The 16,650-nt window shown below is 42.9% G+C and overlaps 1 protein-coding gene across 2 annotated transcripts in view; it reads left to right on the forward strand.

Moving 5' to 3' along the window:
* LOC139368381 (disco-interacting protein 2 homolog B-A) overlaps nucleotides 1-15,090 on the forward strand; it is an 81,335-nt gene extending 66,245 nt beyond the window's left edge. The window contains exons 30-37 of one of the 2 annotated variants that reach the window (XM_071107175.1): nucleotides 3,865-4,033; nucleotides 4,790-4,960; nucleotides 5,238-5,299; nucleotides 5,497-5,554; nucleotides 5,754-5,828; nucleotides 6,039-6,213; nucleotides 6,462-6,585; nucleotides 11,752-15,090. In XM_071107175.1, the coding sequence (XP_070963276.1) occupies nucleotides 3,865-4,033; nucleotides 4,790-4,960; nucleotides 5,238-5,299; nucleotides 5,497-5,554; nucleotides 5,754-5,828; nucleotides 6,039-6,213; nucleotides 6,462-6,585; nucleotides 11,752-12,004 (1,087 nt within the window). In that variant the 3' untranslated portion in view covers nucleotides 12,005-15,090. Of the gene's footprint in view, nucleotides 1-3,864; nucleotides 4,034-4,789; nucleotides 4,961-5,237; nucleotides 5,300-5,496; nucleotides 5,555-5,753; nucleotides 5,829-6,038; nucleotides 6,232-6,461; nucleotides 6,586-11,751 lie in introns of those variants that run through there. The other variant, XM_071107177.1, reaches the window with a different exon arrangement.
* Nucleotides 15,091-16,650: the final 1,560 nt, after the last annotated feature.

Below are 16,650 nucleotides of genomic sequence, written 5' to 3' on the forward strand. Positions count from 1 at the left end.
CATAACGTTTTGCATTGTTGCCAAAAAGTTCCATTTTGGTTTCATCTGACCAGAGCACCTTCTTCCACATGTTTGGTGTGTCTTCCAGGTGGCTTGTGGCAAACTTTAAACAACACTTTTTATGGATATCTTTAAGAAATGGCTTTCTTCTTGCCACTCTTCCATAAAGGCCAGATTTGTGCAATATACGACTGATTGTTGTCCTATGGACAGAGTCTCCCACCTCAGCTGTAGATCTCTGCAGTTAATCCAGAGTGATCATGGGCCTCTTGGCTGCATCTCTGATCAGTCTTCTCCTTGTATGAGCTGAAAGTTTAGAGGGACGGCCAGGTCTTGGTAGATTTGCAGTGGTCTGATACTCCTTCCATTTCAATATTATCGCTTGCACAGTGCTCCTTGGGATGTTTAAAGCTTGGGAAATCTTTTTGTATCCAAATCCGGCTTTAAACTTCACAACAGTATCTCGGACCTGCCTGGTGTGTTCCTTGTTCTTCATGATGCTCTCTGCGCTTTTAACGGACCTCTGAGACTATCACAGTGCAGGTGCATTTATACGGAGACTTGATTACACACAGGTGGATTGTATTTATCATCATTAGTCATTTAGGTCAACATTGGATCATTCAGAGATCCTCACTGAACTTCTGGAGAGAGTTTGCTGCGCTGAAAGTAAAGGGGCTGAATAATTTTGCACGCCCAATTTTTCAGTTTTTGATTTGTTAAAAAAGTTTGAAATATCAAATAAATGTCGTTCCACTTCATGATTGTGTCCCACTTGTTGTTGATTCTTCACAAAAAAATACAGTTTTATATCTTTATGTTTGAAGCCTGAAATGTGGCAAAAGGTCGCAAAGTTCAAGGGGGCCGAATACTTTCGCAAGGCACTGTATATAGATTTGGAAAGGTCCCACCATGAGAAACAAAATGTTCTGGTCGGGTGAAACCAAGATTGAACTCTTTGGCCTGAATGCCAAGCGTCACATATGGAGGAAACCTGCCACCATCCCTTCGGTGAAGCATGGTGGTGGCAGCGTCATGCTGTGGGGATGTTTTTCAGCGACAGGGACTGGGAAACTACTACGTTCATCTTTCCCTTGATTCTGACTGAAGTACAGAGAGATCCTTGATGAAAACCTGCTGGCAAGAACAGCTCAAATAACCAAAGAGAAACGACAGTCCGTCATTACTTTAAGACATCAGTCAATCCGGAAAATGTAAAGAACTTTGAAAGTTACTTCAAGTGCAGTCGCAAAAATACATCAAGCGCTATGATGAAACTGCCTCTCATGAGGACCGCCACAGGAAAGGAAGACCCAGAGTTACCTCTGCTGCAGAGGATAAGTTCATTAGAGTTACCAGCCTCAGAAACTGCAGCCCCAATTAATGCTTCACAGAGTTCAAGTAACAGACATCTCAACATCAACTGTTCAGAGGAGACGCTGTATATCAGGCCTTCATGGTCGAATTGCGGCAAAGAAACCACTAAAGGACTCCAATAAGAAGCAGAGACTTGATTGGGCCAAGGAACACAAGCAATGGACATTAGACCAGTGGAAAGCTGTCCTTTGGTCTGATGAGTCCAAATTTGAGATTTTTGGTTCCAACCTCCGTGACTTTGTGAATTACAGAGTAGATGAACGGATGATCTCTGCATGTGCAGTTCCCACCATAAAGCATGGAGCAGGAGATGTGATGGTGTAGGGGTGCTTTGCTGGTGACACTGTCAGTGATTTATTTAGAATTCAAGGCACACTTAACCAGCATGGCTACCACAGCATTCTGCAGCGATACGCCATCCCATCTGGTTTGTGCTTAGTGGGACTATTGTTTTTCAACACAACAATGACACAACACACCTCCAGGCTGTGTAAGGGCTATTTGACCAAAAAGCAGAGTGATGGAGTGCTCCGCAATCACCCAACCTTAACCCAGTTGAGATGGTTTGGGATGTGTTGTACCGCAGAGTGAAGGAAAAGCAGCCAACATGCGCTCAGCATATGTGGGAACTCTTTCAAGACTATTGGAAATAGCATTGCCGGTTAAGCTTGTTGAGAGAATGGCAAGAGTGTGCAAAGCTGTCATCAAGGCAAAGAGTGGCTAATTTGAAGAATCTCAAATATAAAATATATTGTGATTTGTTTAACACTTTTTTTGGTTACTACATGATTCCATATGTGTTATTTCATTGTTTTGATGTCTTCACTATTATTCTACAATGTAGAAAAGGGAAAAAATAATGAAACACCCTGGAATGTCCAAACCTGTGTGTGTGTTAGATATATGTATATGTTTTATTATTATTTGAGGGGTGGATCAGCTTTAATATTGCAGATAGATTGTGGCATTTATCAATGTAATTGTCTGCATCATTTCCGATCCCCCATATATTTTTGGGTAAATATATATTTTTTCCTTATTATTTTCCAGTAACCCCATCCTCCCTCCCCTAATTGGAGTAAACTAATGGACAACAATACTTAGGCTTCTACTTCCGACTTATACATACTATATACATTTTACGGACACAGTATATTTTACATGAGTTATCTTGTTGTTTTTAGCCCCACCCTTCAGCTCCACTCAGCTCCTCCCATCTATCTCTGAAGACCATCCAGTTTTTTTATATTTTTCAAATGTGCTGTGAAGTTTCACAAAGGTGAACTGAACCTGAACCTTTTTTAAATTTATTTTTAAATTTATTTTTGGACATTTTTACCCCTTTTTCTCCACAATTTCGTGGTATCCAATTGTTGTAGTAGCTACTATCTTGTCTCATCGCTACAACTCCCGTACGGGCTCGGGAGAGACAAAGGTTGAATGTCATGCGTCCTCCGATACACAACCCAACCAGCCGCACTGCTTCTTAACACAGCGCGCATCCAACCCGGAAGCCAGCCGCACCAATGTGTCGGAGGCTACACCGTGCACCTGGCAACCTTGGTTAGCGCGCACTGCGCCCGGCCCGCCACAGGAGTCGCTGGTGCGCGATGAGACAAGGACATCCCTACCGACCAAGCCCTCCCTAACCCGGACGACGCTAGGCCAATTGTGCGTCGCCCCACGGACCTCCCGGTCGCGGCCGGTTACGACAGAGCTTGGGCGCGAACCCAGGGACTCTGATGGCACAGCTGGCGCTGCAGTACAGCGCCCTTAACCACTGCGCCATCCGGGAGGCCCGGTTCTGAACCTTTCTGTTCTCATTGTTTCTACAAATTGTAAATTAAAGATGAAATGTTTTGCTAAGAGTATTATTATATTAATGATTGATTGACTATGACTTTTCAAATCACCCAGCAGTGCTATTTGGAGAGTTAGCTCCAGGTAAATGTTGTAATTCTTCAGCCGTTCCTGAACCTGCAAGTGATCTAATGATTCTGTCTCTTCGCAGCAAAATCTGCAGAGCTGGGATGGTTGTATGTATATGTATACACAACATTCTATTGGTGGCAAGAATTTGGTATGATCGTTTAAATAGAAAACTCTTAAGTTTTGAATCTGGCGTCGTTGTGCCTTGGTATCGGTACATTGGAAATCTCTTCCCAGCTATTTGCATCCTGTATGGCACAGCTGTCAATTATTTGGTCGTTAAATGAAATATAGTTCAAATAGTATTGGTTTTCTTTAAAATACTTGATCTGTGCTTGATTGAGCTTGTCTGGCTAGCTCAATGTAACCAATGGAATAGTGCAAACCCCGCCCATCCAGCTCTTCAGACAAGCTCAATCAAACGATCCAAGTATTTGAAAGACCGGCTGCTTCCATCCCAGTGAGTGTCTGTGTGTATGTAAGGTTGGCCATTGTAATAGCAAGATGATCAATTTCAGTATATATTGTAATGAAATACTCTACCGTTGGTGTGTCTAGTGTCTACTCAGGTCACCAGTCCATCCTGATCCCTCCTATGGAGTTGGAGCTGTCCTTGCCTCTGTGGCTGAGCACCCTGAGCCAGTACAAGATCAGAGACACCTTCTGTTCCTACTCCGTCATGGAGCTCTGCACCAAGGGCCTGGGAACGCAGACTGACGCACTCAAGGTGAGGGACACACACACTTACCCTTTTCACACTACCGAGCCGAGCCAAGTTGAGCTGTACTGATGATGTCCTGGGTTACAAATCCACCATAGTTGTTGAAACCGTGCTGGAAAGGACAATATGAAAAATAAAACAACCTGAGCCAGAATATTACAGTTTGGGTCATGAAAGGATACTTCTTAACCACCGCATGCATCAGTAGCTGAATGTGTGTTTTGTCTGTTTCCAACCTGTGTGTATTTTCGTATCGCTAGCTTTAAGCACCAACTGTCAGAGCAGCTCACAGATTACTGCACATAGCCCACCTATAATTTAGCCCAAACAACTACCTCTTTCCCTACTGTATTTATTTATTTTGCTCCTTTGCACCCCATTATTTTTATTTCTACTTTGCACATTCGTCCACTGCAAATCTACCATTCCAGTGTTTTACTTGCTATATTGTATTTACTTTGCCACCATGGCCTTTTTTTGCCTTTACCTCCCTTATCTCACCTCATTTGCTCACATCGTATATAGACTTGTTTCTACTGTATTATTGACTGTATGTTTGTTTTACTCCATGTGTAACTCTGTGTCGTTATATGTGTCGAACTGCTTTGCTTTATCTTGGCCAGGTCGCAATTGTAAATGAGAACTTGTTCTCAACTTGCCTACCTGGTTAAATAAAGGTGAAATAAATAAATAAAAATACATTTTTGTATTGCAATGTGACAAATAAAATTTTATTTGACCAGTATGTGTTTATATTTCCAGGCACGGGGTGTGAATCTGTCGTGTGTGAGGAGCTGTGTGGTGATAGCAGAGGAGCGTCCCCGGCTGGCACTGACCCAGTCCTTCTCCAAGCTGTTTAAAGACCTGGGTCTCTCCCCCCGCGCGGTCAGCACAGCCTTCGGATCTAGGGTCAACCTAGCCATCTGCCTACAGGTGGGCCCCGGCACACACACTTTCTCTCTCTCTGGCTCTCCCCAGCTTTTGATGTCTAACCCTCTCTTTCTAGTGCTCTCTATCTTTCATTTTCTCTCTTTCTCTCCCTCCCCCTCTCTTTCTTTGAACTTCACCCCTGTCTCACACAACCACTCATTAGACTAAATATATAACCCCACACCTACTAATTTACTGCGTCATTAGGTCTAGTTACAGGGGTTAACCTCAGGTAAACATGAAGCTTAAAATCCTCAAATCCTCTCTGTTTCTGTGCTAGGGAACTGCTGGACCAGACCCCTCCACCGTCTATGTAGACATGAAGTCCCTCCGCCATGACAGGTAAGACGAGGCATAGCTGACATTTACTAGAGCTCAGATGTTTTAACTGGTCAGGTCACGTTGACAGGAAAAACATGTGGCCTACACTGCAGAGCCAGAGACCCCAGTAGAATGCAATTTACTAGTGTTGTATTTCACTTTGCGTCGTAGACATTGTTAGTCTCATTCCCTGTCTGTCTTGTCCGTGTCTCTTCCAGGGTGAGGTTGGTGGAGCGAGGTGCCCCCCAGAGTCTTTCACTCATGGAGTCAGGCACTGTAAGTATCCCCGGGGTTTCTGACAGTATCACTGTTGATCAGGGTAGCTAAGTGGTCAGGTTACACACGCTGTCCTGTCATCATGTTCAGTCATGGAGCTGCTGTACTGAAGAACCAGTGGACTTGTTCAAAAACGTTGTTGAGATTGATGAAACTGTGGAGTTGTCTGTTAACCCTAACCCAAACCTTGTGTCTACAGATTCTTCCAGGGGTGAGGGTGATCATCGTGAACCCGGAGACCAGGGGACCGTTGGGGGATTCCCATCTTGGAGAGGTGAGTTGGCAGACAGACACTAGAGTTGAGGAATGGCTGAAAAGGGTGTTATCGCACAGAGTTATTGCACAGAGGATTCCACTCAGTTTCTTGTCCTTTTTTAAACAAATCCACTATCCGTTCAAATCCCATCCCCCATTTCCTTGCCTTTTACTTAGCTTTCTTTTTTCTACCTCCTTTGCATATTTCCCTCACCCTCTCTCTGTTTAGATCTGGGTTCAGAGTCCCCACAGTTCCAGTGGCTACTACACCATCTATGGAGAGGAGAGCTTGCAGGCGGACCACTTCAACACGCGGCTGAGCTTCGGGGAGCCCCACACCCTGTGGGCCAGGACGGGATACCTGGGCTTTGTCAAGAGGACCGAGCTACTGGGGTCCACCGGAGGTTAAGGACCCTTCTAATGTAACCATCCTAGCATTGAGCATGTTATGGACTCTGCCAAGTCAGATGTCTTTCTTGGGGTTGTGGCGATTCTCACCCTGGGCGTCGGTTGCTACACTAAACCAATCTGAGAAGTTCCATTTAGTCATTCAAGGCCTGATTTTAGTCAGTTGATTGATCATTCAGTTATGCAGATGAAAGGATTATAGCGCTTTCCAACCAGAACAATCTTTTTTCCCCCCCCTTCTTAGATCGGCATGACGCCCTGTTTGTGGTGGGCCAGTTGGATGAGACGTTGGAGCTCAGGGGGCTTCGCTACCACCCCATCGACATCGAGACCTCTGTGTCCCGGGCACACCGCAGCATCGCTGAGAGGTACGATGCACACCGGTCTATTCTGTTGTCTGCTCAGACACACACGGTAAATGCAGGCTGACGGGTGTTGTCACACACAGTGCCTACATGCTTCACTGAGTGTGTATACTGTGTATATACACACCGCAGAATCACTGAGATGTAAGATGGGTGCACACATACATGCATGTGCACAGTGTGCAGCACTATGAATATAGACACATGTATAGCTGCTGTCTCTGGGTGGCACCAATGCACCAATAGCACACACAGTTCAAATTGAATGAATGGGCTGAATGTGATTGTTGTGACTGTTTGTGGCTGTCTCTTGTCTGAGTACGAGTTACACCGATTGGATTATGCACACAGATGAAAGTTAGGATCCCGAAGCTGTCTGTTGTACCTGTTGTGTGAATGTTGGCCGTCTCTCTTGTCTCCCAGAGCTGTGTTTGACGGTGACGTATATTTTTGCTTTAAACCCACAATACCATGCTCCAAGCCAGTGGTTCTCAAAGCGGGCGTCGCAACCCCCCTCAAGGAGGATTTGGGGGGTCACGAGTGTGAATACATATTTTTCATACATACATACACTACCGTTCAAAAGTTTGCGGTCACTTAGAAATGTCCTTGTTTTTGAAAGAAAAGCACATATTTGTTGATTAAAATAACCTAAAATTGATCAGAAATACAGTGTAGACATTGTTAATGTTGAAAATGACAATTGCAGCTGGAAACGGCAGATTTTTTATGGAACTAGTTGAGTATCTGGAGCATCAACATTTGTGGGTTCGATTACAGGCTCAAAATGGGCAGAGACAAAGCACTTTCTTCTGAAACTCGTCTGTCTATTCTTGTTCTGAGAAATGAAGGTATGCAAGAAATTGCCAAGAAACTGAAGATCTCGTACAACGCTGTGTACTACCTTCACAGAACAGCGCAAACTGGCTCTAACCAGAATAGAAAGAGGAGTGTGAGGCCCCGGTGCACAACTGAGCAAGAGGACAGATACTCAACTAGTCTAAAGAAGGCCAGTTTTATTGCTTTAATCAGAACAACAGCTTTCAGCTGTGCTAACATAATTGCAAAAGGGTTTTCTAATGATCAGTTAGCCTTCTAAAATTATAAATTTGGATTAGCCAACACAACAGTGATGGTTGCTGATAATCAGCGTCTTCCATTAAATATCAGCTGTTTCCTGCTACAATAGTCATTTACAACATTAACAATGTCTACACTGTATTTCTGATCAATTTGATGTTATTTTAATGGACATAAAATGTGCTTTTCTTTCAAAAACAAGGACATTTCTAAGTGACCCCAAACTTTTGAATGGTAGTATATGTTAATAGGAAACATATAGCCTACCATTTGTATTTTATCTACCTTTGCCTGTATGATCTGGTTTCTAATATGTGCCTATGTTATTGTACTAAATGATTGTCTCAAAAACATCTCATCTGTGCTTCAGAACCAAAAAGTTGCTCATATTAATTGTTGACCAATGACAGACATCAGCATTGGTGTGTACATGGGTGTAAAGTACTAAAGTAAAAATACGTGAAAGTACTACTTTTAAGTAGTTTTTTGGGGTACCTTTACTATTTTTATTTTGGCCAACTTTTACTTCACTACATTCCTAAATAAAATAATGTAATTTTTTACTCCATACATTTTCCCTGACACCCAAAAGTACTCATTACATTTTGAATGGCTAGCAGGACAGGAAAATTGCCAAATTCATGCACTTAAGAGAACATCCCTGGTCATCCCTATTGCCTCTGATCTGGCGGACTCACTAAACACAAATGCTTTGTTTGTAAGTTCTGTCTGAGTGTTGAAGTGTGCCCCAGGCTATCCGTTAATAAAAATAAAAATGGTGCTGTCTGGGTCGCTTAATATAAGGAATTTGAAATTATTTATACTTTTACTTTCAATGCTTAAGTATATTTTACTTTTAATACTTAAATATATTTAAATCCAAATACTTTTAGACTTTTACTCAAGTAGTATTTTACTGGGTGACTTTCACTTTTGCTTGAGTCATTTTATGTTTATTAACCTATCTTTACTTTTACTCAAGTATGACAATTGGGTACTTTTTCCACCACTGGTCGCGCAAATGCGGGTTTATATCCAGATTAGCTTACTTAATTTTCATTGCCAGACAAAAACATAGTAGACCTACATTGATATTATCCATATAAAACACAGTTTAGAATTCTACAACGGAGGCATCTTTGCCAGAGCAGTAATAGGCTACCTGATTTTCATTGAGAATTTTCATGTTTCAGATAGGCCTAGTTTTGGGTGGCTACTGGCTATATGTCTAAAGATAGCTGTGCCATCGCACTGCCTTCAATATTATGGGATGAAGATCTAAAATATTCTAGCGAGTTTTATTACGGTACTGACTATCCTACCGATCCTCGACTTCAGTGATGTCATTTACCAAATAGCCTCCAACACGCTACTCAGCAAACTGGATGCAGTCTATCACAGTGCCATCCGGTTTGTCACCTAAGCCCCATATACCACCCACCACTGCGACCTGTATGCTCTCGTCGCCAGACCCACTGGCTCCAGTACATCTATAAGTCTTTGCTAGGTAAAGCTCCACCTTATCTCAGCTCATTGGTCACCATAACAACACCCACCCGTAGCACGCGCTCCAGCAGGTATATTTCACTGGTCATCCCCAAAGCCAACACCTCTTTGACCACCTTTCCTTCCAGTTCTCTGCTGCAAATGACTGGAGCGAATTGCAAAAATCGCTGAAGCTGGAGACATATCTCCCTCACTAACTTATAACATCAGCTATCTGAGCAGCTAACTGATCTCTGCAGTTGTACACAGCCCATCTATAAATAGCCCATCCAATCTGCCTACCTCATCCCCATATTGTTTTTATTTTTTTGCTCTTTTGCACACCAGTAATTCTACTTGCACATCATCATCTGCACACATATCACTACAGTGTTAATTTGCTGAATTGTAGTGCCTTGCGAAAGTATTCGGCCCCCTTGAACTTTGCGACCTTTTGCCATATTTCAGGCTTCAAACATAAAGATATAAAACTGTATTTTTTTGTGAAGAATCAACAACAAGTGGGACACAATCATGAAGTGGAACGACATTTATTGGATATTTCAAACTTTTTTAACAAATCAAAAACTGAAAAATTGGGCGTGCAAAATTATTCAGCCCCCTTAAGTTAATACTTTGTAGCGCCACCTTTTGCTGCGATTACAGCTGTAAGTCGCTTGGGGTATGTCTCTATCAGTTTTGCACATCGAGAGACTGACATTTTTTCCCATTCCTCCTTGCAAAACAGCTCAAAGCTCAGTGAGGTTGGATGGAGAGCATTTGTAAACAGCAGTTTTCAGTTCTTTCCACAGATTCTCGCTTGGATTCAGGTCTGGACTTTGACTTGGCCATTCTAACACCTGGATATGTTTATTTTTGAACCATTCCATTGTAGATTTTGCTTTATGTTTTGGATCATTGTCTTGTTGGAAGACAAATCTCCGTCCCAGTCTCAGGTCTTTTGCAGACTCCATCAGGTTTTCTTCCAGAATGATCCTGTATTTGGCTCCATCCATCTTCCCATCAATTTTAACCATCTTCCCTGTCCCTGCTGAAGAAAAGCAGGCCCAAACCATGATGCTGCCACCACCATGTTTGACAGTGGGGATGGTGTGTTCAGGGTGATGAGCTGTGTTGCTTTTACGCCAAACATAACGTTTTGCATTGTTGCCAAAAAGTTCAATTTTGGTTTCATCTGACCAGAGCACCTTCTTCCACATGTTTGGTGTGTCTCCCAGGTGGCTTGTGGCAAACTTTAAACAACACTTTTTATGGATATCTTTAGAGATGGCTTTCTTCTTGCCACTCTTCCATAAAGGCCAGATTTGTGCAATATACGACTGATTGTTGTCCTATGGACAGAGTCTCCCACCTCAGCTGTAGATCTCTGCAGTTCATCCAGAGTGATCATGGGCCTCTTGGCTGCATCTCTGATCAGTCTTCTCCTTGTATGAGCTGAAAGTTTAGAGGGACGGCCAGGTCTTGGTAGATTTGCAGTGGTCTGATACTCCTTCCATTTCAATATTATCGCTTGCACAGTGCTCCTTGGGATGTTTAAAGCTTGGGAAATCTTTTTGTATCCAAATCCGGCTTTAAACTTCTTCACAACAGTATCTCGGACCTGCCTGGTGTGTTCCTTGTTCTTCATGATGCTCTCTGCGCTTTTAACGGACCTCTGAGACTATCACAGTGCAGGTGCATTTATACGGAGACTTGATTACACACAGGTGGATTGTATTTATCATCATTAGTCATTTAGGTCAACATTGGATCATTCAGAGATCCTCACTGAACTTCTGGAGAGAGTTTGCTGCACTGAAAGTAAAGGGGCTGAATAATTTTGCACGCCCAATTTTTCAGTTTTTGATTTGTTAAAAAAGTTTGAAATATCCAATAAATATCGTTCCACTTCATGATTGTGTCCCACTTGTTGTTGATTCTTCACAAAAAAATACAGTTTTATATCTTTCTGTTTGAAGCCTGAAATGTGGCAAAAGGTCGCAAAGTTCAAGGGGGCCGAATACTTTCGCAAGGCACTGTACTTAGCTACTGTGGCCTATTTATTGCCTTACCTCCTCACGCCATTTGCCCACACTGAATATAGACTTTTGTTTTCCCCCTATAGTGTTATTGACTGTACCTGGTTAAATAAATACAAATAACATAGAAATGTGTGAGGAATAAAAGGGCTACCCAGTTGTCAACGAGTATCTGCGGGCAGGCGGCCCTCCAAAGTGATAGCACACGGTGCAGACGGAACATGCTTTCCATCTGATCCTGCAACCTCCGCTATGTACAGACATGATATCCCTAGTTGATATTGGCTGCTAACATGAATGACTTTCAGCTGAAAATGCAGGTATAATATCAGTTTATTTCTGTATCTTGCGTTTTGAAATCGCAACTTATGGCTGTAATGACAGGCTACATTTCCGCAGCGATTGAGCGTGGGGTGTCGCAAGCTTTGAACTACTGCAGGTCGTGGGTCAAAAGGTTTGAGAACCACTGCTCTAACCCACTGAGCCATTGGAACCACAGTTGAACGTTTAAACTTGAATAGTGACTGACTACTTGTGCATGTCTGTCTCTCTGTCTGTCTCCCAGTGCTGTGTTCACATGGACCAACCTCCTGGTGGTAGTGGCTGAGCTGGCCGGGTCGGAGCAGGAGGCCCTGGACTTGGTGCCTCTGGTGACCAATGTAGTTCTGGAGGAGCACCACCTGATCGTGGGCGTGGTGGTCGTCGTGGACCCGGGCGTCATCCCCATCAACTCCCGGGGAGAGAAGCAGAGGATGCACCTCCGGGACTCGTTCCTGGCCGACCAGCTGGACCCCATCTACGTGGCCTATAACATGTGAGATGTGAGGAGGAGGGCCAAGCCCCAGACACACTGGGGTGAAGGCTGACTATGGGGGTCCACTGGGGTGAAGGCTGACTATGGGGGTCCACTGGGGTGAAGGCTGACTATGGGGGTCCACTGGGGTGAAGGCTGACTATGGGGGTCCACTGGGGTGAAGGCTGACTATGGGGGTCCACTGGGGTGAAGGCTGACTATGCGGGTCCACTGGGGTGGCTGGCTATGGGGGTCCACTGGAGTGAAGGCTGGCAATGGGGGTCCACTGGAGTGAAGGCTGGCTATGGGGGTCCACTGGAGTGAAGGCTGGCTATGGGGGTCCACTGGAGTGAAGGCTGGCAATGGGGGTCCACTGGAGTGAAGGCTGGCTATGGGGGGTCCACTGGAGTGAAGGCTGGCAATGGGGGTCCACTGGGGTGGAGGCGAGGGTGTGTAGAGGCTCTAAGAATGAGTTGGACAGAGAGAGAGGCGGGGGTGTGGGATGGACTGCTCCTCCTGAGAATGGACCTCTCACATTCACTCATCTGTCAGTGGGACAGCGTGGCAGAACAGGAGTGGCGATGGTGAATGGACTTGGACTTAGTTTAGCCACCCTGTTACAGTGTCTTCTGCCTAAGTGCGTGCTCTCGCCAGAGTCTACTATGTTTATTGAGTTTTTCGGTGGGAGTGAAGCTATAGCATGTCCGTTTGCATGAGGTTGAGCTGCTTCTTACTGGTGCTTATCCAACCACTCCCCACCTCTCTCTGACAGAGGAGGAATAGGATTGGTTACTTCTCTTTGATTGACATTTAGGTCCACCTGTCAAGGAGACGTTTGCCAATACCCTCATCCACTGTCTCTCCCCTCTTCTCTCCCGACTGCTCCGATCAATGATTTTATCCCCAGAAATAATGATTTTTGTGCATCTTGTTTTACAGAGGAAGACAAAAACTGTAGAGATTTGTTTATCGTCTCAATCCATTCCATGGTTTGTTTTTAGTTCAGCCTGTACCTTGCTCTCTCCTTTCTCCTGAGGGATCCACAGTCCGTCATGTTTGTCAGGATAGGACTGTGGAGCCAATGAGACGAGCTGGAAGCCCCCCCCCCCCATGCACTTTAACCTTTCCTTGTCCTTCCATAATCTGTCCTGTCTCTCCTAGCCTGGTCTCAGATCTGTTTGTGCTGTCTTGCCAACTCCTCATGTGACAATGACCGTAGGAGTTGGAAAGCCAGTGCAAACAGATCTGAGACCAGGCTTGGTGTGTGTCCCAAATGGCACCCTATTCCCTATGTAGTGCATATATGTCTCCTGGGTAGTCGATGTGAAACTGACTTCCTCTAACCACCATTTTTCGTGATACAATTCAGATTAACAACTATTCAAACAATACAATACCGCCAGCAAGTACAGCTCACTTCAGGCCAACAGATGCCTGCACCTCTATAGCTGCACTTACATTCCGAGCTGCGATCGATCGGTCATCTTACGTTTCTGTCCCACACATCTCTAGGTTTGTTTTAACGGCTCACTGCTATGTTACAAGCTTTCAGACTTGCTGGAAGAAATCACTTTTAAAACCCACTTTGGATTGGTATGGAACGAAAAAGGATGTGCAACAAACATATCAGCAGCAAATGGAAACAACAAAACGGACAAGCTGTTTAAGTCCTTGGATGTATGAGCGGGAATGACCGTGATCTTATCGATCATGTGGAGAAAAGGAACTCCTGTTTAACTGTAACGCTATTCAATGGGCTTGCGGTAATATGTCTGTGCAGCCACAAGACAAGGTAAACTAGTGTAGATATTTACCTTTAAACATCTGTATTCACTATAGTGCACCATACAGTAATGAATTGTAAATAATCATTATTTAAATATCAAGCATACACAATACCGGTAATATGGAACGATAAGATTGACTTCTGATTATCTTATTGGCTGATATCGCGGAGGCTCCTATACCGAGTCACTATATTTTAGCTTGAATAAGTATCAGTCAGTCAGTCGACTGCTAGCCTCCGTCACAGGCTTTCAACAAGCGAAGCCTGGCGTCCAACAAGCGAAGCCTGGCGTCCAAGGCTAGTCAATTGCTAAGCTTGTTTCTTCGTTCTGTACTGTCCATTGAGCCACAAAGGGCATCTTCAACTCTGACTAACTTCACGAGGCTACATCGGGGTTATCAGGAGACTGCTGCCCTGTGCCTTTCTGTTGTGTTAACATGAAACGTAACATCTTCATAAATCAACGACTTGGTGTATTACCAAAAAAGTTTGCAGTGGGTATAAGATGAGAACAAATTCTTGCCTTATAAAACCTGTGGAACTTTTAACATTTTTGTTTTGATTTGTCAAAGGCTTTCATTCTATTGCTGTGCTTGTGATGAATAGAAAAGGGATTGCAGAGGGTAAGGTTGAGATGTTGACTGTATAGCATAGTGTATATTTTAGAGGTCAAAAACTGTATAACTGGTGTTACTGTGTACATTGACATGATGAACTTATTCTTTACGTTGATAAAACTTGACTGATCTTTCTTACTTGACATCCAATTTCTGCATTACTGACATAAAAATAGGCTAAGTAACAAATTGCAAAATTCAAAAAAGTATCTTATGGTTTGGCAGGTGGTAACAATTTGCACTTTCCCATATCATTACTGTGTGTGTGTGTGTGTATGATCGTATGGTTTAAATGGTGACATTGTTTGTCTTTCCTTGTGCAAAAAAAGTTTCATTGCCCCTTTTAATTAAATGAACATCGAAATATTGAACAATATTTTAGTTCCAGATTGGCTTTTTTTTAATGTAAAATTCACTGTACTGCAATTTTTATCAGTTGATAAACCACTTTTTTTTAAATCCAAATGAGACATTATTGATTTAAATGTAATTCTAATGGTTTTTCATGCAAGTTATGTTCTCTTTCTCATGAACTCTTCTTTCAACGACCCTACATTAACAGCACAACTCTGTTGCAAAACAAAAGCCTTGTTTGATTTGGAAGTAGTTTAGACTACTTGAATGACAGACAAACATTGTAATTTATAAGTCCATCTCTTGAGTGAAGTTGAAATTGAATGGTTCATAAATAAATGTATTGAACTTGGACTATTCTCTGTGGTATTTGGATTTTTTGCAAGTTGCTACTGTATGATTACACCTTCGCATGTTTTAAACACCTTATCTTACAGTGGTGTGACCATAGAACTAGAATGAGTTTACTAGTCAAATTGCCACGGTGAGAAGTTCCAAGCCCGTGCGACTCATTTTATTCCTATGTGTTGCGACAACATGTTGCCCTGCCATGTATTCAACACACATTGGTGCTATCCAAAACTGGAAGTGGCGAATAGTCAACAACAAAAACAAAACCTGCCCATGAATAAACCATCAGAATTGCAGACATTTCCTATTTTTTTTTCTTTTTACACTGTACCAATTGTAGTAAAATTTAAAACAATGAAGGATGTTATAATCTTTTAGAGTCAGTATTGAAAGCACAAAATGTACTGTACTTTTGTAGTGATAAAAAAAATAAGATCTTTCAGATAAATGTTTCTTTGTTAACTTCGAGGCTTGAGGTCTGTTCACGATGCATAAACGCTATGCATCAGTAGTGCAACTCAGAAAAGAGGTATAATTATGGCCTATTTGACCAACGTTTTGTGAAGTTGTTAATCGGGATCATTTGTTTTCTATTTGGTTTAGCAAAATAAAACAATAAAAATAGGCTTTTGTCAGCACTGAACTTAGCCTTAAGATGCCTTTGTGAAACCGGGCCCTGCTCTGTGATCTGTAAAGCCACTAGTCTATTTTCAGTTGCTTGTCTCTGCCCACTTGGTGTCTGATTGGTGTAATGACCTGTCAGTAACTTCATTTTTAACATCAACAGCCCATTGGCTGAATACCCAATAGGGTTGAACTGAGATGCTGTGGCGAAGACAAGTGAAAAGACAACTGTAAAAAGAGACTACAAAGCCACAGTGCAGCACCACATTATTACAGAGAGAAGTTACATCTCTCCACCAGGGGTCAGCCAACCCTCTTTCTCAGCTGAATTTTCTAGTCGTTTCTAGATGTCGACAGTGGTTGCTCCATTTCCTGTCTTATCTTCATACCAAATGTAACTTGTCTGAATATACAGTATAGGTCAAGACACACCTACTCATTCAAGGGTTTTTCTTTATTTGTACTATTTTCTACATTGTAGAATAATTATGAAATAACACATATGGAATCATGTAGTAACCAAAAAAAGTGTTAAACAAATCAAAATAAATTTGAGATTCTTCAAAGTAGCCACCCTTTTCCTAACAGTTTTGTACACTCTTGGCATTCTCTCAACCAGCTTCACCTGGAATGCTTTTCCAACAGTCTTGAAGGAGTTCACACACATCCTGAGCACTTGTTGGCTTCTTTCACAACACTCTGCTGTCCAACTCATCCCAAACCATTTTCCACTGGTCTAATGTCCATTGCTCATGTTTCTTGGCCCAAGCAAATCTCTTCTTCCTATTGGTGCCCTTTAATAGTGGTTTCTTTGCAGTCTCCTCTGAACAGTTGATGTTGAGATGTGTCTGTTACTTGAACTCTGTGAAGCATTTATTTGGGCTGCAATTTCTGAGGCTGGTAACTTTAATGAAATTATTCTCTGCAGCAGATGTTACT

This window comes from Oncorhynchus clarkii, chromosome 16 (assembly GCF_045791955.1).
Source record: "Oncorhynchus clarkii lewisi isolate Uvic-CL-2024 chromosome 16, UVic_Ocla_1.0, whole genome shotgun sequence".
NCBI classification, from domain to species: Eukaryota; Metazoa; Chordata; class Actinopteri; order Salmoniformes; family Salmonidae; genus Oncorhynchus; species Oncorhynchus clarkii.